At 46.5% G+C, this 25,579-nt stretch overlaps 1 protein-coding gene and 1 non-coding gene across 2 annotated transcripts; both read right to left on the reverse strand.

Moving 5' to 3' along the window:
* Positions 1–804: 804 nt before the first annotated feature.
* On the reverse strand, positions 805–2,631 carry LOC144147247 (amine sulfotransferase-like). The gene has a single exon (XM_077679329.1). The coding sequence runs from the start codon at positions 2,572–2,574 to the stop codon at positions 1,621–1,623; it is 954 nt and encodes a 317-aa protein (XP_077535455.1). The 5' UTR covers positions 2,575–2,631; the 3' UTR covers positions 805–1,620.
* Positions 2,632–19,932: 17,301 nt separating this feature from the next.
* Trnai-aau (transfer RNA isoleucine (anticodon AAU)) lies at positions 19,933–20,006 on the reverse strand. The gene has a single exon. It is a non-coding gene; the product is annotated as a tRNA-Ile (tRNA).
* Between the last annotated feature and the right edge of the window lie 5,573 nt (positions 20,007–25,579).

A 25,579-nucleotide genomic window follows, 5' to 3' on the forward strand; every position in this document is an offset into this window, starting at 1 on the left:
CACTTGGGCACTTCATGGCCACCTATGTGCTTGTTACTATGCTCCAAAAGCATTTCATATTTTGGAAGAAAAAAAAGAATCAAAGAAACTGTTGCAAGACACCATGAAAGGCACATTTGCTGCACTGCACAACAGGCAAGCTGAAATAAATAGCTTGCCACAGATTCGATTTTGCTGTACCTACTCATATTTTAGGAGAGTGACGAATGAATGAATCACAAAAAGCCCACCCACACACACCCACCTGCTGGAATTTCATTTTGTCCCTCCGGTATAGTTGCATCTGTGTGAATTCCTAAATATCACATGGCTCGACTCATTGCACGGTCATGCGGTTTTCGGGGACACCAGAGACACACCTTGTGAATACTATTCCTTCCTGAGGATATAAACAGGCTATGCAGATTGGAGCAACAGGGTTAATAAAGCCAACAGTGGCACTGCACACTGCCTTGTATTTGCATTATTTTAAGCTAGAACAAGTTGCAGATGCTCTGGAATTGGAACTTCGGACAAGTGTCATAATAACAACGATCACTCAGTGCATCACTGGAGCTCAAAACAAGAACGTACGTATTGAAGGGAGGATTTTGGTTGTAGTGGAACTTGCCTCTGGTTACCTCCGCTTTACACACTGATAAATTTTAAGGACACAATTTTTATTAGTCTAGAGGAGCCCCTACAGAGACAAGTATTTATGGTGATATTATTTGCCTGTACACAAAGCTTCACGATGTTTCGGGCACTTCGAAGTATCCACACTGATATTTAAGGTTTCGCCAATCTTAACAGTGCGCTTGCAAAAAAGATTGTGCAATCATTTCAAGGTGTAGATATTGCGTTATGTGATGGGTGGTAGTCATGTCTGCATAAAATGCAGCTCCCTCTTAGCTATGCCAGAGTTACCCGTATAATATAGTGAAATGAGTGGTTCTTATCCCACATGACATATATTTATTTATTTATTCATTTAAGGGTGCCCTCAAGGCTACCCGGGTAGGGTGTTACAGAGGGGTGTGGGCATAACAGGTGCAGATATACAACAAAATAATAAGCATACAACTTAAACAAGAGTGCATATCAAAATAAAGAAGAAAACAACACAACAACAAAATCAAGCCAAAAGGCACAAAAAATCACAATAATGTAGCCTGTGTTTCTAGAATAGCGAGATAGCATTTGAAAAGCGATACCCAAGGGACATGATAGGGAAAAAGGCGCAACATAACTGTTCATGATGCGATACATATTAGGCAAGGATTTGGCTACTTATATGCAGAGGCAGAAATAGCGAGGTCGGTGACCAGTTAGGAACCAACGACAAAATGAGGACAACAAGGCACAGCAGCGCTAAAGAAAATTTCAGAATCAAGTATTATTACAAACGTGGGTAGTCAAAGCTGATCTAAAAAACTTATTGTTACGGATTAATACAAGCAGTTCAGGAAGGCGGTTCCAATGGGTGATTGCTTGGGGTGTTTCAGTGGTAAAGCCACAACCAACTATAAAATACCTAGTCCGAACGGTGCACAAATGAGAAGCAATTGAACCAGTTCCAAGCATGTTTTCCGCAATCTCCTCTAATCACTTCAGTACCCACACCACAGCTGCTCATGAAGTTCAGGTACTGGACATTGCGATTGCTTCCTCCCGGATGTCCTTCCACAGCTGCATAAAGGACGCATTGTCCCCTTCGTCCCGTATCTTCTTCTCAAAGCGCGACAGCAGCTGTGCGGTGAAGTGCTGCTTCCAGTCGCCTACTTTAGCCTTCCTGACCACACCGTACTTCGTGCTGTCTCCCTCGTAGCCCTCCTTGCATGAAGCAGTGACCCTGCCGTATTGCTCCGCCCACTCGGGGGTCCGGAGCAGCTGAAGGTCCATGACCGCTATTTTCCGCATGCGCTCGGACGTCGACCACTCCAGTATCCTCTGAAGGAGCTCCTCGTTTTTTTCCAGGACGCTGCCGTAGTCGTCACCCAGAAACCGAGCAAGCCGCAGGATGGTACCTTTGGTGTCTGCCTTGAGTTCCTCGTAAGTGAGGAAGAACACGTTGGGTTCGTCTTTCAGTCGGTAACCCGAGGCGAGGTGGTCGAAGTAGCTCCCGTAGCCCGCGTCGCCGTCAAGAAACGCCTCAACGAACTCGTCGAACGTGCCATCCTGGAATTGGTACACGCTCATGTTGGTCACCTGGTGATACAGCGAGACGCACACGTCCCAGGGGTTGCGGGCAACGTAGACGTACTTGGCATCTCTGTTCATGGTCTCCGCACGCAGTGGCACGTGCGTGAGGTAGCACCTCGCTGGAAGAGTGGGCGTCCACTGCTCGGCTTTCACGTACTCGATGAAGCGCATGTTCTGCAAGAACTCAACGTACGTGGTGATGGGCTCGCCCCCCTTGAGAATCATCTGGATGATGAACTGCCCCCAGTGGGTTCCGCTCTTGGGGAACGAGCACTGCACAATGTCGCCGCTGGAGGCACGGAACGCGAGGTTCGTCCGGTAGATTTCGGGGTCCAGCCAGAGGCACCTCCGGACGCCGTCGATGATTTGTGTCTGGGGCCGCCGGGTTCCCATGGTGGCTTGAAACTTCGCGTGATCCTGAAAAACAGGGAGATGTCACCTGTACTCTTTTTTTTTTTTCATTTTCACTGCAGACATTTTACAAACGCAAGGTTTTTTGCTTTCATGCATCATCTATAAAAGGACCCTTGGTGTTCAATTGTGTTGGGCGGCACTGGGAAGGTGTGTTTGCCTGAATTTGTATACGATAACCCGTAGGCTTTGTGAATTTGGCTAGAAGGGTTTTACTAGGGTGGGAAACAGCAAAGCGCAGGTTCCTCGGTTGTGGTGCACTAGACGCTTGTATTTTTTTAAAGCCAGCGTGTTATAAAATGGGTACTTTACTTGTGGGCATGCAATGGTCTGGTATTGTTTCGATTTAATCTTGCAAAAAAATGTTTTGTGCCCCCTAAGATGACGCGCTGGACACGCATGCAGCACCTTCACACATGAAGCCTCTTCTCGCAGCATTAGGAACAAGTTTGGGAACCCTGGTGATGCTGAGCATCGGTCAATATTAGTGCGAGTCCAGTACACTTACTCTTGAAAGAAACAAGAGCACAAAAAATGGGTATGAGAACACCCAAAATCCAAGAATGTGGCGAGTCGATGTAAATAATAACACAGTTGAGGCACATTTAGAAAGTACACTGTACTGACCGGACTATTTTGGCCATCTATGCAAGATCATCCCGTCATGTGCTGGCTACATAAATGACGACTTCTTGTCTAACTTAGCAAACAAAGAACGCATATGCGGTTCCGAAACGTTAAATACATTTTTATACTTGGTCATTTGTCCATAACTCATCGCTTCAAAGTGCATATTACTTACCTCTGTCATTGTTATTATTATAACTAAGCTGGGCCATCCGATTATTTGACTCAAGTTGGAAAGGGAAAGCGTGCTCTGTCTGGTTTGGCCTCTATTCTCACGTTCATGTCGCGTTTGTGAACGACTGTAGCTGCACTGTACGAGAAGTGTGCACTAGAGTTACACATACCACTATGCAAGCGCTAATTGCCACAACGTGGCCCAGCTTCATGCCCCCGGGCACACTCTAGTCACACGTGAGTAACGTTGAATGACGTATGAGCACCATACAGGCAATGTGCCATAATAGTCTTCATTCTAGAGCTTGCTGTTTCAGAAAAACACTTGTGATAGGGTGATTGCTTATCGGTGGCTTTTATTTATTTTTGTTATTATGTACTTCTACAATATTTACAGTTTACACACATTGTGTTTGGACCTACAACCACATGGCTTTCATCCGGCCCACGTACAAGATGGTCTTAATAAAATTCCTCTACAAAGACCGACCAAACAATTAATAAAGAAGCTAATAAGCATTTCAAATGCAAGACTGCATTTGACCGGCAATATTGATCTGCTCATTTAAATGATGACTGAAATGCAAGTACATAGAAACTAGAGGTGTGCTTGCTACAGTCGAACACGGATATATCGAACACGGGTATATCGAATTATTGTCTATATCGAACTCATAAATTATCCCCTTGAAAATTCTGTGTAAAAGTATGGGAATTCATACGTTTATATCGAACCGTATTTTTCCCGATATTGGGTATATCGAACGCTGCGCGAGCTGGAAGGTGCTCTTCGGCGGTCGCTGCTCCCCCGATTGAGGTTGAGGAGGATGTGGGGGAATGCGCGGGCATGGCGAAGACTGGCTCGCGGAACTAATCCCCCCTACCGGAACGAATTTGCGCCTGCCCAGTCGGGCCCCGCTACCGGCTGCCGTAGCGTTAGCGGACGGAGCACGGTATGCTAAATCTCTCTAGGCCCACAAGCCCGAACGCTCGGAAAAGGTAGGGATGCCCGACTGCGCACGTATTTTTTTTTTTTGGCTGTGTACGTTCCCCGGCTTCCCGAAAAAGAGTTTTTTTTCTCTCTCTCTGGGTCTGTCTTCCCCCGATATCGTCTATGGAAAGGGAAGAGGGAACAAAGGCGCTGGCGGCCTCCTCCTTCTTTTGCATTTTGCTGCTGTTGCTGCTGTTTCGCGAGTTGTCCCGCACCTTTCGGAGATCACTGTTTCTCTTGGAGATGACCATCGCGAGCGCTTTGTTGGAGTCCGTTCAGAGAGCCTTGGAACCGTTACCTTCAAAGTTCTTGTGGTACGTGCGCGCTGTTCTTCTTTTACGTGCGTGTTGTGCATGGTGTGTGAAGGCGTAGCGTACTGCTGGAATTTTCTAGTTGTGCAGCCTCGAGAAGATTGAGACCAGCGCCTTTAATTTCATTTCCAGGACGAAGAAGCAGGCCAAGATCAGCGATTTTTTTTTCACGGAAATAAAGCGTCCTGTTGCGTCGTGAGTGCGGAATTAGTTGTCATTCTTGAATGCGACGATTGGTAAGTGATCGTCCGCCTTAGGTGAGGTCTCAGAGCCCACATTTTTTATATCGAATTTTTCATATATCGAACTATTTCGCGATCCCCTTGGAGTTCGATATATCCGTGTTCGACTGTATTTGACTCCATTCGCAACACAGTGTTACTGTTTGAAATATTTGAAGTTTTCGAATAATAGAGTGAGAGAGAGAGAGAGAGAGAGAGAGAGAATAAACGTTTATTTATCGAGCAAAGGCTGATTTTATGGGCAATGCCCCATGCAATGCATCCCTAGTTCAAACAATACAGCAGTAAAATTTAGCCCTGCCACACGACACGCACGCATTTAAGCTTGATCGCTAGGTATGCCCCCTTAGGTTGGCTTTTTTGCACTACACTGAAGCTGTGCAGAAAGCCTAACATGTGTAAGCCGTGCACGAAACAAGCATATGCTATAACTCTGGTGTATTTTAGCTGCAGTGGAATGCTTCTTGTATAAAATTTAGCAGCTGGCAAGAAGTTTTTGTCAGTGTAGTTCCGAAGCAGATATAACATGCCCGAGTATACTGTCATCGAGGGACACGCTATACAGTTCATTTTTAGCCATTAAAAGACCACTGACTCACCAGCTTTGCTAATGGTGGAAAACAACATTTCATCCCCGGAAGAGAGATTCCAAGTTGCTCGCCTGAAGTGGTTGTTTACTCTTTATACTGGTTCCACAAAGGTAAATGCACCGGTACACTTCCACGCATTCCAATCTCGCCCCATGAGATATTTGCGCACGCACAATTTGCTTCCATATTGAGCCCACACATATATGTTCGAACTTTCTTTTTTTTTCCACGGTCAGTAACGGAGTGGAATTCATTACCAGCAGCTGCCTTTATATCAGAGACGTGCCATATATTGTCTGTGCTGTGATTGTTTGTTTGTTTGTTATGCCCCAATTATTTATCGTTTACTGTTAATCTGTATTAGGTTGCTAGATCTACTTTGTACTGTCCTGAAGATTGTGTTAGGCCATGTTTAAGATCCTCCTTACAGCTCTGTACCATTTACAATTTTTTTCCCTTTCCATTTTGTGTATGCGTGTTGTCATTATAATTTATCACGCTCAGATGTGTTTGCTACCAGAACTTTTTGTGCCTCTCCTGCTTGGTCATCTCAAAACCCCAATATACGTTCTAAATAAAAAATAAATAATAAGTAAATAAACTCGCCTGATATATTTATGATATATTTTCTTTTTGTGGCTCTTACTGCATTTTTAAAACTGTAATAGAGACTGGTGATAAATGGTGCTGACACTGACACTGTGGAATAAATGTTTGTTCTATTAGGCTGCAAGTAAAAACGAAGCAGTCATAATCTAGTTTTCTCTGGAACATTGTTCAACATGATTTCCTATTCTAGCTGGTCACTTTTGCATGGTGAACAAATACAAATAAACGATCAACTATCGCGTCCTTGCGAACACTCGTACAGACAGCAAAATCAACATTACTGAGAGTGTGATCAATAAGAACACTTGCAGTAGCGGTAACATGTGCTGGTTCTCGTATCTTATTCACCATGTCGAGTGATTACAAGATGAGGGGTGTTTACTTTACATTATGCGTGATGTAGAGCACTGCACAGGCCCGGGCCGGCCTGAAAGCCCAGGCCGAACCCGGCCCGCAGGCCAGGCCGGGCTCAGGGTTGAGTTCATAGGCCCAGCCGTTACTAAATCCGACATGAAGTGTAGAAGAGAGCATAAAAATGAATATTCTGAGTTTACTTTTATGCGCTTCTTGATGTTAGTTGTACACATTGTTTTAAAAACGTGTTTTGCTAGGTCTGATACTCCCTATACTGTAATTTTAATGACATTTCATGTCTTGCATCAAGATTTTATATTTTGGTGTATAACATATCAAAGATATGGTTACAAGGAGTGCCCTAGCAGGGAAGTAATTAATTAAGACACCCTGGAGCTGTGAACCTAGTCTATGTATGTGTGTTTTAAATGTCGAACCAATTTAAATGCGGCTGCCGTGGCGGGAAATCAAACTCGTGTGCTCGAGAAGCGCCACCGCTTAAAGGAGCCATGAAGAGAAAACAAAAGTTTGTTTTATTCGAAAGATTAGGTGTTTCATAGTACCCCAAGTGCTTCCCCGGAAGCAAATGATGCTTTATTCACTGAGAAATAAGGCAATTTAAGCCAAAATTTTAAATCTCCCGCTAAATTGCACATTTTGTGACGTGAACAATGGCGTCATACGAGCCGGTCCATGGTACAGATACTTAGTATGTCAACTCCATATAGCACCCACACGTGGGAGTCAGACAGGAACCAGAACTTGTGCCGAAACCGAGACGGTGGCCATTTTAAAAATACTAGTAAAACCTAGTGCACCCGCAGCCCTAGTCATGGAATTGCCTGATCCGGAGAACAAAACTCTCGCCGGGGAGCTCGGGCTTGCATTTAATAACCTCACACCACTTGAACGCTCAATGCTTCTAAGTGCACGAGCGGCAGGAGTTGTGGGGTACGTGGATGGACTGGAAAGCGACCATTCCGCGATAGCCACAACAGACGAACACCCAGCCGTTGGCACCGCTGCCTCGTCAGCCCCATCGCGACGGACGTATACAGACTGGTACATATGTGCCGTATTTTTATTACGGTGAATAATAGTTAAATTTCAGTAGCAGTATCGCTTACGCAAGTTGGCCGGTGTCGTGTATGGAAAGCCGTTCGCGCAAGCTCTCTGCTCCGACCAAAAAGATACGAACGTCAATGCGCGGTGCGTACGATATTTTTTTTTTCCAAGCTCAGAGTGCTTTGACGGTGATTTCACGAAGTCGGCGATGAGTGCCAGCATCTCCCAGGAGTGAGATAACGCAAGGGCCCTTGCCGTAATCACTTCGTCGGAAATGAAGCGAGTACACTCGTACTTCCTTTAGCTCCCTTTCTCCTCCGTTTGCAAAGTTCACAAAACATAGCCACTTGCTTCGCTGAGGTTCGTCATTGGGCAGCACATGAAAGGAGATCTCCTCACCGGCGGGGATGTTGCACTCCCTCGACGATTTGCCCGTACTACATGGGCATTTCAAAACGCAGCAACGAAATTTCATTGAAAAGTACTCGAACAAACTGAAGTTTCCAGTGGTTGTAAACTGGAAATGAGCTCGTAACGACAGCAGCAAGCCAACACCATTCCGAAACTTCTGCGACGACTGGCACTATCTCGTCGCTTCTTGCTGTTCCTTACTCCCCTCGCTTCTATTTTTACCTTTGCTGGTTGGCGATATGACGGCCAACCTCCTGTCAAGGGATTAAGATACCAAGCAAGGTCGCGGCTGTACGTGCTGGAACGGTTCGTTGGCCCCGAAGAGCCTCGAACCCGAAAATTCGTCTGCGCGACGGTGGCGATGGCGAGATGTCGAGCTCGGCCGGCGGTAGTTTCGTACGCATTGGCGTACACGTTTGCGTGTTTGTTCGGAATTTCAACTGTTTACTCCACCTTTTAGTGTCATAAAAGGAATGTGCAGCATGTTTGACGGGCATATAGCTCACTATGCAAACTGGTAAGCCCTGCCTAACTTGCGTTTGCTTTTGCCGGCCTCCGCCAATCGCAGAGCATTCTAATGTGACATCATATGTTCTGTTGCGGGAAATGAGCTGGTGGGTCGCATGGTCATTCCCTTTTTTCCTAATTATGTAGCTTATTCGAGCGAAGTTTGTGTTAAAAGTGGTGTCAGTGTGGTTCTAACGAGGCAATCTTTCGAATGAACCAAACTTGTGTTTTCTCTTCATGGCTTCTTTAACAACCACTTCAGGGAAAATATTTCAACGCACGCACATACGTGTGGATTCAAATGGGGAGCAAGAAATTTCAGCAATAGCAACTTGTGACTGAGACAACCACGTGAAGTTGCCAAGAGTCTGGTCGTCAAAGGTGATGGGGCCTCTCGTGTAAGAATATGAGCTATTATTACGCCGATGTGGTGTGAACTGCAGACAGTGTAAGCTAAACTACGTGCACTTTTAAACCCTTATTTTTTGCGCTTCAATTTATGATGTGCTTGTACAGACTAGATGCTCCGTCTGATTTCCCGCTACGAAGACACTGGACCAAATATAATAAACAAATTTTCTTCAGCGTCTAAGACCGGGTATGGTCACACACATGTGGGCCCTCCCTAGCCTCAAAAATAAATGACCAGGCCTGGGCCAGGCCCGGGCTAGGCTCACTTATGAATGCTCGGGCCCGGGCCGGGCCTGGGCTTGGTGTTATGGGCCCGGGTCGGGCTCGGGCTTCACAATGCGGGCTCGGGCCAGCCTTAGGCCTTAAAATGAGGCCCGTGCAGTGCTCTAGCGTGATGTGTCAGTATTAATTTTCTGAAAATAACCATGCAACTAGCACACCTAGTTAGACAAGGTGTGCTTAGTGCCGACATATATGCCTACTTAATCTAGGCATGTATATCGCTTTAAAACTGCGTGATTAAAGAGCTGGAGGGTGCGGTAGCAGCAGCACACAGCATTATCTACCACTCCCAATTCAAGTTTTACAAAACATTCTTCAATATGTATTACTCAATGAAGCAGTGTCAAATAGATGGAAAGCAATGTCCTATTTAACATAGCACACAATCCCACTTCAAGTGGTCCTAGAGCCGGTGGAAGTGAAGACAGTGTATACCCAGGGAAACTGTTTTGCTTGCCACGCCACGTTGCAATAACAACAATTAAACTAAAGCCAGACTTGCATTGAGCCAATTTTTTAAAACTTTCTCTAAGCTTTTTAAAGTTAAGTTTAAATTTTTGGGGGGCATGTGCCCATTACATTATAAAGCAGGCAAGGAATCTTATGTATGTTGACACAAAGGGAGTTTTAGTATAGTGTTTTCAGCTCTACGTAAAGTGTTACCGTTTGTGATTCCCTTGCGTCAGTCGCACTGCGCATGCGCAGTAGGCAAAGTTGGTTTTGCGTTTAGTGGCCGTAAAACGAATGCATGCTATTTCAGCAAAGTAGTATGTGTGCGCAACAGCCCTTGCGTGTCCCTGTGTTTACAACATGGCATCAGGTAGAGCGGAGCACCTCAACGTTTTTGTTCCTCTGTGTGCAGTAACTTGCCTCTTATAGAACAAGTTTTTTAGATGCAACGCATCTCATGCTCGCCCCTCTGTCCTTCCTGCGTCTGTCCGGCGTTGTCCGCACAGCTGCGCCTCTCCTCCTCCCCTCTCTCTGATAGCGAACACTCTCTCCCAAACAGCTGCGGGTTGGCGCAGCGCGCTCTCACTCCGTTGCTAGGCGCCGGTGGGCGGCGCTGCGCATGTGCAGTACTCTCTCTCTCCGCGCTCTCCTCTCCTTCGGGCGCTGTGAATATAAAGCGGCATGCCCGCGCTCCGGCGGTCTCAGTTGACGGTTGTCCGCCCACCTCCCCTTCGCGTGAGAATCCCTGCTATAAGCGTAATCAATACTATGGAAAACGCCAATGGAACCCCCCATGAGATGCGTTGCATCACACCAGGGTTCCCATGAGGGGGGGTGGGCGTAATTTTTTTCGCTCCTGTCTTCTGAAATAGCTCGCGTGGATTGCACATTGCTATCGAGGTGAGCGAAACTATCGTGGCATCGCTGACTGCCCGAGCAAAGCTCCTGCAGCCGGTGTCGGATAGTGTGTGCGAGCTGTTGACGAGTTCGCTTCACGGTCGAAGGCGACAGTGTGCTCCTAAGACTGTGCTTGCTATGTTCGGAATGAGCAATCACTAGCGATGACTCAACTTAGTGTGTGTGGTTAAAAGCCTTCTTGGCTTGTGCCAGGGTCGACTTGCCGTTCGACCCCGCAAATCACATGAATTAAGTGTGATGTTTACGACAGGCTAAAGGCAAAAGACCTCATTTTATTTTTGTGTGTTACCTTGTTAGCTCATGTGCAGCGCCCCCATGCGGCGCTGATAGTTTATGTTCAGCCAAGCAAGCCTGGCACAGCGGCGAGTGGCCGGTTTGTGAAAATAAACACAGTTTGTTCTGGGAAAACGGCTCGACATGTTCTCATGTCTTCCGCGGGCCTGATGGCCTACTGTTCGCGGTAGTCACTTCCTACCGCCCGGCCATCCGTACTTCTACTCATCTAACATTGTGCTTCTGCCTCGCAGTGTAAGCAGTTACACCGTTATGTCATGTGTGTTCGAAATGCATTCCTGAATTGTTTTTGAGTCAAATAAAATGTACTATACGTGAAACCCAGTCCTTTGGTCCTGCACGTTGTGTGCGATCGCCAAAACAAGTAACCTCGGGCCTTCAATGCTTTCGCTATAGTGTGATTATGTAGGAGAATATTTCTATCATGTTGTGCACGTTTTGCATTCAATACTATAACGGGAAGGCGTTTGGTTTCACTGGTTGGGTACTCGTGCAAAATTCCGGGTGCTCATTCGGCCAGATGAGTGCCGCTTCGCATTCGGTACAGGTGCCGCCAAAAGTGTTAGCAGGCCGCAAAGCAAAACTGATGAAGTCCTGTACTAAAACTCTCTGCACGATGCTGACGTAGCGTGCTGCAAAAACTTAATGTTTAACGTATGCACAGGCACAAAACGCTATACTAAAACTCTCTAAAAGCTTAACTAGAAGCTGGAAGTTGTCTTGCAATCTGGAAACAACCGCGGTGTGAAGTACAGACAAAAAAAGGAACAGCACCAGCGATTCGTCTATGCATACACATGTTCTTGTCCATGTTTGTACGTTGCCCTTCGGTTTCCTTGATGCAGTGCACTGAATTTGATCTGACCACGTTTACCAGGTCTCAGTCACATGTGACGTGCACGACGAGCGAACTCTCAGCTTTTCATGGAAGTATATTTCCTTAGATTGCCCAGAAAAGTCTTCAGTCATTCTTTTTCCAGGCCTTGTGATTCTGACGTACCAGTACGTTCTCGCATTTTTCCTCTACAGAGTCATTCACGTACCGGTACATTCACGATTGTGCATTCAAAAATTCGCGCCATAGTGCAAATTGGGTGCGCCTGGACTGTTCACACCATCTGTCGAATCTTTCTAGTAGCTCAAATTTTCACTCGCTAGCTCTCTTGACGGTATATTGAAGAGTACGGAGCGACCATGCCCACCCATCATTGCTGGGGGGCTTGGTCGCACTGCGTGCTGTACTCTGTCGGGATGAGTGACCATGTGGCACACATGTGATTACGGTTGCAACAGGTTTCTAGGTTCTTTTTTTATTCTGTTCCCACATCTGCTAGGGCACGCCAGGTTAGCCCAGTGCGCCGTTGCCTCTCCAACAGACTGAAACATGACTCAATCGCGGCTTTCGCTTGCTCATTTCTGTGCGCTGTGCACGCTGCTGAAAGTGCTTCTCCATGCGTGCTGTTACTTTCGGGTTGCTGACCGCGCAGGGACTTCGACTGCGGACAGCAGCGATGGTTCTTTGATTCTGATCCGAATACGAGCTGAGCTTGGATTCCCATTCTGAGAGTTTTTCATCTGAGGAAGGGGTGTGAGTTCCACAGCGTCAGATTCTGATATTGAAACGGTGGGGTCGTCGTACCGGAAATGTGCACGGCAAACTGTAAATATCTAGAAAAAAGGCGATTTCTCATCCACGCTCTTTCCTTTTAACGCAGCATCATAATCAAATACATCGCTACATTCCTTCCCTCATAATTCAGAAACCAAGCTGACACTGGGGGTGTGTCACGGCCAGAAACACCCGACAGTGAAAGGGTTAATGTATGCTATATTTGTTTTTGTTAAGGCCGAATAGGGTAGAGTTTGGCTCTGTCTTCCTAGCTGCTGCAAGCCAGCTGTCTCGAGCTGTTCTCGTGTAAAAGCACTGCACCATGTTTGACTTCAGTTTGTGTTTGCATTGTACACCATTCACATGAATGCCCTCTGAGGCCACAGCTCTTCCTCAAATAGCAACTGCCCCAATTGTTTTGTGCATAGTCCTCTTTGTCAACAGGAGTAAGCCCCTTGACCTCAGGATTCATGTTGGAGCTGTACTGTTTTCAATTCCACAATCTCCCTTCTAGCATAGCTGTCTAAGCTCGTGGTGCCCCAGATATATATATATATTTTTTTCAGACAGGGAGAATTCTGGGGCTTCTCAATTGGCCTACCTCGCGGTGGAACCCCTCGACACCTCTCTCCTACCGATGAAAGCTATCGTTTATGCAAGTCATCGACTCATGAACATCGATAAGACCCTCGTGTGCCCCAGCATTAGAGCTTGCCGCTTTTGAGACACCAGTTTTTAACACTTTTTGCAACCATGTCAACCTTGATAGCAAAGTCTCTTAACACCTTCAGAACTTCCCATGCACTGTTTTGTTGCTTCTTAGCGAGTGCGCTTTGCTGTGTCACCCAGCTTTTTTAGATTTCTTTTTGGGTGTAGTTAGGTTTTTGTTTTGGGTGTAGTTCGGGTGCAGTGCCCATGCCGAATTGCTACACCAAGCAATATGCTGTACACACAGAACTGCATTTCACAGAAATGCACCGCGACAGGTGAGCGCAGCGGCTTTTTTGAAGATAGAGAAAAATGTACTACCAACCTCTGCAAACTGACAGTACTGCCCACTCGGTGTGAGCTGGCTTCAGCAGGTGGCAGCACTTGTCAAGTGGCGGGAAACTCGAAACGGGCGGGGCAAAACACACCGCCTGACTGATGAACTGGGGCACGGGCTTCTTGGAGGCCGAGACTGCACCGGGCACCTGTAAAATGCAGTGACGATACAAGATTGGTTAGCCTGTGCATGCACTGTTGCTCCCACCGCCAAAAAATGGAGGGCGAGAAACAGTGTCGCGTAGCGGTTTCAGGAATGCAGCACGTACAAAGTGCTCATGGGCTTTTGGAGTGTCTACATGGTTTTGAGCAAGCGTATGATTGACAAGAGTTTCGAACACTAAAATCTTCTCACAAGGTGAAAAAGAAATGGAAAAAAAAAAACAAGGTACAAAACTTTTCTATTTTAGCACAGATAACAAGTAAAAACATAACTTCAACATCCTCTCCCCTAAAGAACCAGCTATATGGCCAAAACAAAACTTTCCCTACCTGCATATGTGTCAAGCAAGCAATTTAGAACCAAATGACTACGTTCGATGTAGGAATTTGCAATTGTAGACACTCCAATATGACCCTGAGAGCGCATCCCACCCTTCGATAATGTTTAAAAAGTGACCATGATACTACTTTCTACGTCGCATAAAATAAAAAGTGGCTATAGGGATAGGGATGTTCACAATCTCATTCAAATTGTTGCATACGCAAGAAACAAACCCCCAATAAAACCAGAGAGCGTTTGTCATCTCTGTAGAAATGTGTTATGTTTAAATATATCCATCACGTTATTATGCTGTACCATCATGCATCATTTGAAGAGACGCTGGAAAATGTTAATTATTTTACTGACGTGTACAATAGCCCGGCCATATTATCCGTTCGTTTCGGCCGATACACAGACTTTTTTTAAATGAAGAAAGTGGGGCCAAAAGCTTTGCTTCACTCACTTCATTACTCTTGCAGATCTGCTGGCATCAGCTATGATTACACAGTGGCGAATCCGTAGGGCAGAGTTAGGTAATTGGAAGCAATCTTAACCTTTACAACCTATGTGTGACCAAAGAAAGTTGATATTAACCATGAAGTGTGTGAAAAAAGTAACTTTGGGCTGAGATTATACAAAATCACATTGAAAATCAGTGCAAGGTCATTATAACAGTTGTGGCCACCACAGACAGCACTGCAAGTGGTGTTTTCTGTTCTGCCACACATTACAGACGAACAAAGGCTCTCGACCTCTGCCAAATAGTCAATAATAGTTTGAACAAATTAAACAGCACAATTCAGTCACAAATACAACTTCGGCAAACTCATTTCAGCATTCCGTTACTCTAAACTGCTGCAAGTTTGCTCTCCTTAGCAACTTTTAACCGTTAGGAGCTCCCAATCCTACACTCGCTTCTCCCTAGGGAGCACGCAGGGGCCAAACCAACAGCAAGCTCAAACCAACACAATTCTCACACCCGCCACACCTGCATGGGCTAGTCCCTGCTGTTGTCATACCTCGGGTCCTGCCATCCGCAACATCTCGCAAGCAATCACAATTAAAACTTCATCTGCTCTGCGATTGTTCAGTGATTGTCACCTAGCCAAGCTACCCACTAGCAGAGCTGCCATACTGAGACACGTCCCCCTCTCTCTGATTCAATGAAGTACTTCCCTCACTTGCTTTTGTAATGAATTTCCATTCATTCCGCATGTATAAAGATGAACTAGGTGCCACACTTTAAATGTTACAAGACAGTGCGACCAGACAGGCAAGACAACAGTGTCTGACAGTCTTGTTTAGAGTTCCTCTATATAGCTCCTGTAGGGAGCTATGTAGGGGAATTATAGTCTTGTTTGCTGTAGAGCACCTACATCATGTTTATGGCCATGGCGTAGGGCAGTATGGAGAGGCTTTATTTTGCTGCGTACTCTTAGTCAAGCTGTTTATTCTACCTTGACGAGCCTTTTTTAATGGTGGTGCAAATTACACCACACACACTAGACTTCATAATTAAAAGCTCTTTTCAGTTTTTTTTTTCCGTGTAGTGAAATTCCTCATAGTGTGTTTAAACCTTACGTGTTTTCGGGTATCAGCTTTGGATATCTTATACACAGTTTTCTTTTTTTTTATTGTACGGTTTAATGTGCCGACGCAACTCAGGCGGTGAGGCGCGCCGTAGGTATGGAGGGCTCCAGATTAATTTTGACCACCTGGGGATCTTTAATGTGCGCCGAAATCTCGTACACATGGGCATTTTTGCTTTTCGGCTCATCAGAAAAGCGGCTGCCGCGGCCGGGAATCGAACCCGCGACCTCATGCTGAGCAGCTATGCACAGTTTTCATATGCAAGGAAATTTCGTTGCATTCTGTCGCAACGCTGTCTGTTTAGAAAGGTAATTTTTGCAGCCAATTTAAGGAAAAAGACAAACAAAGAGAAAAAAAAGCTCGTATGTTCATTAAAAAATAGCACCAATGTGTCATGAAGTCAGCCTGAGTTGGACAGTTCAATTTCTGGCTATGTAGAGGATCCAAAGCATGTTCAAACAACAAACATCTCTAAAAAATTGCAATTCACAAACCGCTGCATCCTTCGCAATGAAATTTTGCACAAAGGTTGCAATTTATGGTATCTGCTGTTCAAAAAATGTGCCCGTGTACTCACTCTGTACAGATGGTTAACCTATGTTACTCCTTCTTATCATTCATCCAAGTCTTTATCATTATACAATGCACTGCATGTTTTTGGTATTTTCTTTCATTCTTATTCCTGCTCGCGGAGTCGCTGATCGCAAGCTGCCTGCCCTTCGGAAGAATGTGCGATGCTTGGCATACCCATTGTGCAGTAATGGGTGACCGGTGTTTGCCACTGCCCCGTTGATTCCGCCCCTACCCACAGGGGCGTAGGGAGGAGAGGAGGGCTTAAGGGGCTTCAGTCCCCCCCCCCCCCCTCTGAAATTTTGTCGCGCTGTCATGCACAGCAACCAAGCCAACCACCTACACAGGAAACCATCCTAGGATTTTGCCTAGAACACAAGGAATCCTGCCCAGAAAGCGCACCTACCCTTCCTTCGCGGCCCGTTTCCCTGTTGGCGTACCTAACCCCTATGCACGCCCTTCATCCACAGGGGTGTCCTGCCAGCTAACGCTCCGAGACACAATGGAGAGTTGCTCCGAACAAACAGCAGGCCTGGCTGCCTCAGTAACAGCCGCCATGCAGCCATGGGGCCGCCACTGAAAACCACGTGCTCTAACGACTTCAGACTTCACCCCCTTGCGAATAGGGTTGCCACCTTTCCCCGAAAAAAAAAAAAAACCCGGCCCTTCGGGAGAAGGGGGGGGGGGGGGGGGTGGAGGGGCGTGGTATATAGAATGTTTAATTTGTGTTGAAAAAAAAAAAAAGACGCCACATTTTGACATATTGTAGCATTTTCTTAGAGAGAAATCAACGTAACATTTGTACTGTAAGTGATTGAAAGAGCTCTTGGTTATTGCTCTGTATGTGCTTCACTGCACAGTAATCGCAATTGCTGACCGCGGTGGCATCATTTCATAGTTTTGTTCCTCCCTTAGGTCCCCCTCCATCTCAGGAAGCGCGCTCGCCCGTGTATTTTCTCTGCTCGCGTGTCTTTGCGCAGCTTGTCGACACATGTTTGTCGTCTTAGTTGTTGAATTGACGCTTATAAAACGCCAAAACAGACATAATCACGGCATGAGGGCCAAAAAACCGGCCAATGACAGCCAGTTTCAAGTATGGACCAGCAACCAGCCTGCTGATTAAAAAACCGGTCGGGCCAGTCCAAAATCGGGCAGGTGGCAACCCTACTTGCGAACTTACCTTCAAATTTGCTGCTGCGGCACGGTTAGTGCGGCAGAACGATCTACTGCCACAGCTACAAAAATTGGTGAGGTGGTTTTGCTGCACGAGCGGTGCTGCAGGAGCGAATTCGCAGGTAAATTCGCACCATGTGGAATGGGTATTCTCAGTATAAATGAACACTTTGTTGCCAGTGACACTTTTGTTGCCCTGATCAAAATATAATCTTCTCACTTTTTCTCACCACAACTGCACATTTCGACGTATTTTTTGTGTGACTCAATTCTGTTGTAATTATCTGCAGTATGTGACGGTTGACAAGCTGCTCCTATGCAAGAAAAGACAGAGGTGTTGAGATTTGTGTCTAATCTTTGAATGTATGCAAAAAATGAAAGAAAAGATACTTGGATGACAAAGTGACAATAAAATAATCGTCCACCCACAAGTTGTTCATTTCGTGCTTTGCACGTTTATTATGTCCGCTTCTGTGCTTTGATCGTTTTAGATGAATCAGTTCTGTACTTGTTCTTTGCTTCCATGTTTGTTAAGCACATACGTTCATATTTGTTCTGCATTTCCATATTTCCTTTAAGTGCTATTTCTTCTTATGTAGACAAAACAGAAAACTACCACAATTCTCGGAATACGTTTGTGAATAAATTTTGTTATGAAACATTTCATTTTCCTTGTTTTGTGACAGTTAATAGTTATGTATTTGCAGTTAATAGCTATAAATTTGAGTCAATAGTTCAGTATATTATCAGTTATTATGTAGTTATGTGCTTATTATACACATTGTTACGATAAAAGGGGGTTCATTTCCTGGACAGGACGGAGAAGCTACACAGGAACACATAGAGCCTTGAAAAATCACATGTAGAAGGTCAAGTGCAACCTTAGACGTCCCCCCCCCCCCCACCCCACCCCCGCAGAATTTCTGGCTACGCCCTTGCCTGCCCGCTTCTATCGCTTGATCTGCGCTTCATGCAGTAGATCGGTGTGTGCGCTCTGCAGCCAGAGAGATAAACCCAGTCAACCTCTCTCCCCTTACTTCTAACTTCTCTCCAAGCTGTTTTTTTTTCACGCATGCTTATACAGTAAAAGCTCGTTAATTCGAACTCGAAGGGGACCATAAAATTGTTCGAATTAGGCGGAGTTTGTTATCGGACGGGCGCCAGATTTAACGGAAATTGCACCACACTGCGTGGGCAGAACCCGAAGAAGCCACCTCTGGACTCGTTATCTACTAGACCTTTGTGGCAGGTGATTTCATAAATAATGCTTTGTAAATAATAATGGCATGCGCCGGAGCACTGGCGCCGGTGGTGCGGCACCCTCTGTACAAGCGAAATAAGCTGTTGCAGGATTGTAGCGCGTGCCACGCTGTTGTTTTTCTGTTTTGTTGTTTTGCATCTCTGGTAAATTTGGTTTGGTTTGGATCTGCAACACACTGTGATCACTCTGTGCCGACTTCTTCAGCGAGGAGTGATGGAAACCACGAGATCATACTTCGAATGAACCGTTCTGGATACCGGCGCATTCGAATTATCGGGAGTTCGAATTAACCGGAAGTTCGAATTAACCAGAAGTTCGAATTAACCGAGTTCAAATTAACGAGCTCTTACTGTATTCGGTGGCGCTGGAGGAATTTTCTGCGTGCACAGGACCACTGAATTTTCCTTTCGGCTAACCTTTAGAGCTTCAGTTTAAAATAATGAAAGCAGCAGCAATTCTCTGGTTTTTTGGTGTCCCTGGTTCCCTTAGTATCCCAAGGGATCTCATATCCCTTTGGATCTCCTTAGCAATTAAGAGATCCCAAATTGCAATCTTTGTGTAAAGTTGAAACGCTAGCTAGCTGTGGCTCCAAAATTTGCAGCCCACTCTATGCTGCTTTCTGGAGATGTTATTGAAAACAGAAGCAGGCACGAAATTTCAGTGCCAGTTGAGAATTGCCAGGTGGTTAATCTGCCGTTAATCTGCCGTTAATCTGCAGCCCCCAGGTGGGCCAGCCATGGATTCAATGCACATAGTCACACCTTTTTTAAAACTTCTCAAACAGTACAACAAACTAAATGCTAATCTACTTCAGCCACACCTAACACCACATAAAAAAGCCATGCACGACGTAATCTACATATCAGCACCTTAGCCAGAAGTGTGCGAAGTAATGCGAAGCGCTCCAACCCCTCCTGGATCCCAAGAGAAAAGAGAAAGAGGGGAAAAAAAATAATACAGGCAGCAATACATGCTCGACAACGCACAAAAAGGCGGGATGCAGTGGTTGAGCGCAGGAAGTTCGAACGCTGTCAAGCATATGCACCTTTTAAAATTCTGATTCCCCATTACGCCTGGAACTCTCACATACGTGTCATTACAGAAATTCGTATACTGATGCGCTCGGGTGCCATACGATGTGGCAATATTGTTTCCGCAAAGCAAAAGAAGTTGAAGCTGCGGAGACTCAGGACGCTTGCATTTGCAAAATGCCTTTTGCAGCATTCCATGCGTTTTATGGAGCGCACGTATTTTCAGCAGATATACGTCATAAGACGTGCCTCAGCTCATGCGATGCCACAATTTTCCTTGGGACGCGCATCAGCTAAGTAACGATCAGCAAAAACATGTTTAAAAAAGAAAAAAAAAAAATATGGCCTGCGCAGGGATCGAACCTACGACCTTCGCGTTATTAGCACGACGCTCTAACCGACTGAGCTAGCAGGCCAGACAGGAAAACACGGCCTTGTTTGGCACTATAACGTACATAATCAGCGAATAACCACCAAAGTTTAAAACCAGGACAAACGGGGGGAAACAGGGTAATAATACAGTGACGTTGGCAACAACTGCGTGCATGCGGGTTCGCTGCACGCCGGTCCGCGCAATTCGAAAGCGCGTTCTTTATGCACCGGGCAAAAACTACACAGGTCGAATCACTGTGACACACCAGCCACTTTAGAATCGTTCGAACAAATGTACTCACGCGAAATTCCCACAGCGACACACGAGAGACGGTGATCAGTTTCTTCGGCGAGCCCTGCTGGTGGTATTAAACAGCATTGCAAAACACAGACACACCCATTGCGCGCCCGGCAACCGGACAACCGGAATGAGGCGAAGACATGAGGAAGATAGCAGCCTTGTCAACGGCTGTCAACACGTGAAGTTTCCCGGAACATGTGCGCGCGGAGAAAAAGCGCACTGTGTTTCGGGGCTAGAAACTATTATTCGCACTTTTACAGAAATATGTTTTTTTTTCGTTCGTTGCCGTGCACGCGCTCTTTTTTTGTACATCTCTTTCTTTGTTTACGTGGTTCCTTTCATAAGGGACAGACGGCGCCACCATCCCGCAACTTTCGCTACGCGCGAATTGAAAATGATTTTGAAGGGCCAAGTTGATAATGTGATCAGAAAGCGTCTGATTTTGAACGTGAAATTAACCCCCAAAAGAGCGTGAGACATAGTTCTCAGGGCGTAGGGCAGACAAAATAACAACCGGAACAAAGTTCTCGGGAAAAACGTATTTTGGGTAAATACCGAAAAAGAAACGTGGTAAGAGTATGTTAGTGGCGCAGCAGTAACTGTTGTGTTAGGAGTTAAACGAAGCTACGACTAAACCTACAATTTGTTTGACATGGTTGCGTGTAAGAATGCAGTGGATGCTTCAATAGTTAAACAAAAATCTGCTTTTTCAATGATAGATATCTAGTTTCCGTGAGAGCACTATACAGCTTAGAAACTGCGCCAGTATTTTGTTTCCCACCATATTATTTCCTTTTAATGTACGAGGAGTCTCGCGGTGCTGTACGCGTGCCCTTAATTTTCCCTGCGCGTGCGCCGGGCCTTCCTGGCGGTTTAACCCGCGGCGGCGCGAAGGGGTGCAGCTTCGAAGAATCCGCGTGGGCGCGTCCCTGACCCCGGCGTTGTAGGACCTTTTGGGCGATGCAAGGTCCCCCGGACACGTCCTTTTTGTACAGCCCCGCCCCCCTGCCACTCGGGTGACCCTGGACCACCCCTTGTGAGCATGTCGGGGTGTTCAGTCAGCCCACGTTAGCCACATAAGGGGACTCGGTCACTCGGGTTATCACCCAGCCCGACCGCCTGACCTTCGCCGTTGGACGCACGGTCTTCAACACCGGCCCTCCTGAACCGCAATGCAAAAGCGGGAATAGTAGATTTCGTTTAGTTTACGCCACAGGGCGTACTTACGCAATTACAAGCAGCTGCAGGGCGAAATAGGATAATGTGCTTGTAAACAGCCGTACTTTCGCATTTGTTACATTCTATGTCAAAGTTAGTCGCAGTCTGGGTTCCTAAAATCACTTATTCACACCTCAGAGGGTCTCGCCCCAGGAGCAAACAACGGCACGTCAAGCGTGCTCACTTATGGTATTTACAACTGCGCCACTTCGCAAATGAGGTTTGATGAGGTGCACGCGTGCTCGTCCAGTTTGGTTTGCCATTCGGTGGTTATATTCAGGTTCTTATTTTGCTTTTCAGTTCTTGGTATGGAAGTTATTATAAGTTGCCCACGCACCAAATTGTTTCGTTTACGTACAACACTAGCGAACTGCCTTTTTTGTTGCCATCAATACCTCGGCTGCTTGGCACCATGGGAAAAGATGTGCAAAAGGGCACTTGCCCCTCTCCCCCACCCCCTTAACCTGCACCAAAACATACCCTTCTCATGCCTTCCCCCCTTTTCCTCAGCCCCTCTGTTCCACTCATGGAGGAAAGAAAAGTTCTTTCCTCCATGGTTCTACTTGTACATCCTTATTTTACGCTGACGTTGATGATTAGAAGCATTCCAGAATGTTCCTTGCGACCCCTGTGTCTTTATCGTGCAAATTCTGCCCATGGCATTTTTCTTCAAGAAACAAAGTTGTCAGTGAAAGCGCTTTTCTGAACTACCTTGTCGTTTTGCCGTGTAAAATGTGTTTGACAGGCTGGCTTCTGTGCGTGTTCTACCTGCGAATCCTCCTGCCCATAAGGTGCTGTTTGCAGTCGGAACATGCATTTCCTTTTCCCGCAAGGCTTTGCAAGACCCCCCCTCCGTGTTGAGCGCTAAAGGCCAGAGGGACCATCAGGTGGGCCTTAGCCATCAGCATAAAAAAAATGCCCCTTATTTTGCAAATCGGTCGGATGCCTGTGGGTGCATTTATACGCATTCGCTGACTGTCACGGCCGTCAACTCTTCCGCCCTTTCGCCTCCTCTTGCCACCTCTCGCTGCCAGTTTTTCTCCCTTACTGGCTATACAGTAGCCGACCGATTTTTCGGACCTGGAGGGGAACGAAAAATAGTCCGAATAAAAGAGCAGTCCGAAAAATCCGCGAGTCGCAGAAACGAACTTAATTTTATTTTAATACGACTGAAGGAGTCGCGAATGGTTCGTCGCGTTGAATTCCCCCTCTGTTGGAGAACGTCTGCTTGCATCTCTGCAAGCGTCACGTTTTCGTGAACGTTGGACAACGACGCCAAAGCATCTGGAATGTCATGCGTTGAGAGTTGCGGGTGGTCGGGAGTGTCTTCGTCGGAGTCAGAGTCACTTTGCGGTCACTCGGCACACGATTTCGTCGTCCGTTAGCTCCGCGGGACGACACAGGAAAAACCTGATGATGATGTTGCTTATAGTCAGCCTCACCTGGTGCTTAAAAAAAGTGGCGTCTAAAAAAAACACTGGTCACGTATTGCCTCTTTTCCGGCTTTAGAGATTGCTTCCGCTGCTGTCTACATGCAAAATGAAGTCCTCCAAGATCAAAGTTCAAGTTGTTCCACCGGTGGGAGTCAGGCCAATCCCCATCCAATCCGAAGCTAGAGAGGTGGCTCAGGATTTAAAATGGCGTCGTCCTGGAGTCGCACCGTGGCTATAGTGTACTGTACACTCTACCGTGGCTCTGTTGCGAAAAATTTTGTCGGAAAAATTAAAATTTTTGCTTGATTTTGTCCGAAATAGCCGTTACTCATGTACTAGCGGCGTCAAATGGAACGCGAACACGAAATTATGAATCAGAACGTGCAAAACTGAAAAATACTGTTCGTAGAGTTCATATATCCACTTTTCCCACCTTTGTTTTTCTGACTAAGCCACGCGTCATTTTGGCTTGCATGGAAAGAAATCGCTCCATTTGTGTGTTCAGATTTAGATTTTCGTGTTAGCGTTTGATTTGACGCCGATAGTACGCATACTCCTAAGGAACAACTGGTGGTTCCTCGTGAAAGTCCGGAACATCCAGTAAGTACGAATTTTCGGAGCCCGAAAAAACAGCCGGCTACTGTACAGTGCTATAGTTGAACACTGCATCGCCAGAAGTCGTACGTGGGGTTCCCGTTCGAAGGGCAAAATTTCACTCAACCTCTTCTCTGATAGCGACAGGTGAAATCGGCAGCACCAACGAATTCAGCCGTTGAGCTGGCGTAGCGTCGCAAACTCAATTACTAGCAACTTTCTCAGATAGGCCAGGCATAAACATAACAAGCAGCAGAACAGGGTAAACAACACAAGAGAGAGAGAGAGAGAGAGAGAGAGAGAGAGAGAGAGAGAGAGAGAGAGAGAGAGAGAGCTCTCTAGCCTCCGTGCTCCAAAGTGAGCTCGCGTCTTCAAGCCTCGCGGAGCTGTTCTGCAACGCCAAAATTGACATCACTAGCTTACTTGCCCAGAAGCTTACTAGAAGCTCAGAAGAAGAACAAACTTTCCGACTTGGTCGGCGATCCCAAATACAAAAGATATTTCTACTACTATTGGTCCCACAAATAACTCCTCGCTGGTAACTACATCAGAAACAAAAGTAGTTCGGCTTCAGTTTTTGCCGTTCAAAACATTTAGGCACGACCTCTTTTTAGGCAAAAGAATAGTAGTCAAAGCTTATCAATTACAAATTTATTTTTCTTCCTTTTCCCCCTTCTCTCTTCCCATCCGACTGCCCACATTGTCACATCCCTCTCGACACCTACCGACTCGTCTTCTCCTGCCCCCAACATCCACATCGCCACCCCTCCCCTTCCCCTGAGCACTGGGAGTCCGAGCTGTCCAGCTCCGCACCGGAGCGCCAGATCACCCTGCAGGTGTGGCACGCCCTGGAGGCCGCCCAGACAAGAGGCCTCCTGGACTTCGGAGGTTAACCACGCCCTTCTACCCCTTCCCTTTAAACTCAGTAAACGTTTTACCACCATCACCACCTTTTCCATTATTATTTGTGGACACACGCTCTTGTTCTACGTGGCCCCGGCTGTAACATGGCCTATGAAACTGGCCCCTTAGCATTTTGGATAATTTATTTAGTGTGCTTGTTCTGACCCTTTACTCACTAAAACATATCTAAGTTTTCTTAACCAAAGGGTGCCTTTTTACTCCGAATCTTGCGTAGTAGATGGACCCGTCCAGTTCACAGCAGGAAGCTAGGTATTCTACAAATGAAGAATGCATCAGCAGAAAAATGTAGCCCGCACCATCTTAGTTTTTTAAATGCGAATGCATTTTTTAGTCGGGGATTGTCTTGCGTCCCTTGGCCGGCGTGCGCACAGGTGTTATCTCTCCGGCGCGCTCCTCCTCGCCCGTAGCAACAGCTGCGGCGCGCCTAGCAACCGGAGCAGGTGGTGAGCGGCGGAGGGTAAGGGAGAGGAGGAGCGCGCGCGGGCGTGTGAGGGCGCTCGCATCGCGGAGCAGCGGAGGGTAAGGGAGAGGAGGAGTGTGCGCGGTCGGGTGAGGGCGCTCGCATCGCGGAGCTCGCTCGGGCGGAGAGAGAGGGAGCGCGCGCTGTGGTGTCTTGATAGCGATGTAAGTCGGTGAAGCCAAATCTCTCGCGGCAACGACACCACCAGAAAGAAGGGTAACACAATGCAACTCGAGCATTACGTCTCTCTTCATTAATTACGCCATTAATAATAATTACTCGCACCCACTCATCGGTGCACCCAATGCATTCGCATTTCTCCACGATCCCCTTCGGGGAGGTGCGGGGGAATTTTTTTCTATTATGCACAGTTCTTTCAAAAAATAGACATTTTAAACGGGTCCTGAAATACCTCCCGCCGATGCATGGATGTACACGTAACCAAATAAAGCAATGTATTAGCAATCTCCTCCCGCAAGAATTTTGTTAAAGCGATGAGTATTAGCTGATAAATCGTAAATCAAAAACCGCGCATTATCGTCGCGCCGCGTTTCCTCCTCCTTTCGACTTACTCTCCGCTGTTGACGGCGTGCGAGCCTTGCCTCCCATGATGCTGCGCTCCTCGGCGGTGACGTACTTCCGCTATTGCGCTGCTCGTCTGCTACGGGCAAGCTTTGTTAGCTTTGT

This window comes from Haemaphysalis longicornis, unplaced genomic scaffold, assembly GCF_048455015.1.
Source record: "Haemaphysalis longicornis isolate Haplotype H1 unplaced genomic scaffold, Haemaphysalis longicornis Haplotype H1 scaffold_7, whole genome shotgun sequence".
Lineage (NCBI taxonomy): Eukaryota > Metazoa > Arthropoda > Arachnida > Ixodida > Ixodidae > Haemaphysalis > Haemaphysalis longicornis.

Bases quoted from the DNA above. Each gene is read 5' to 3' on its own strand.
- LOC144147247 (XM_077679329.1), bottom strand. From the start codon at position 2,574: ATGGGAACCCGGCGGCCCCAGACACAAATCATCGACGGCGTCCGGAGG.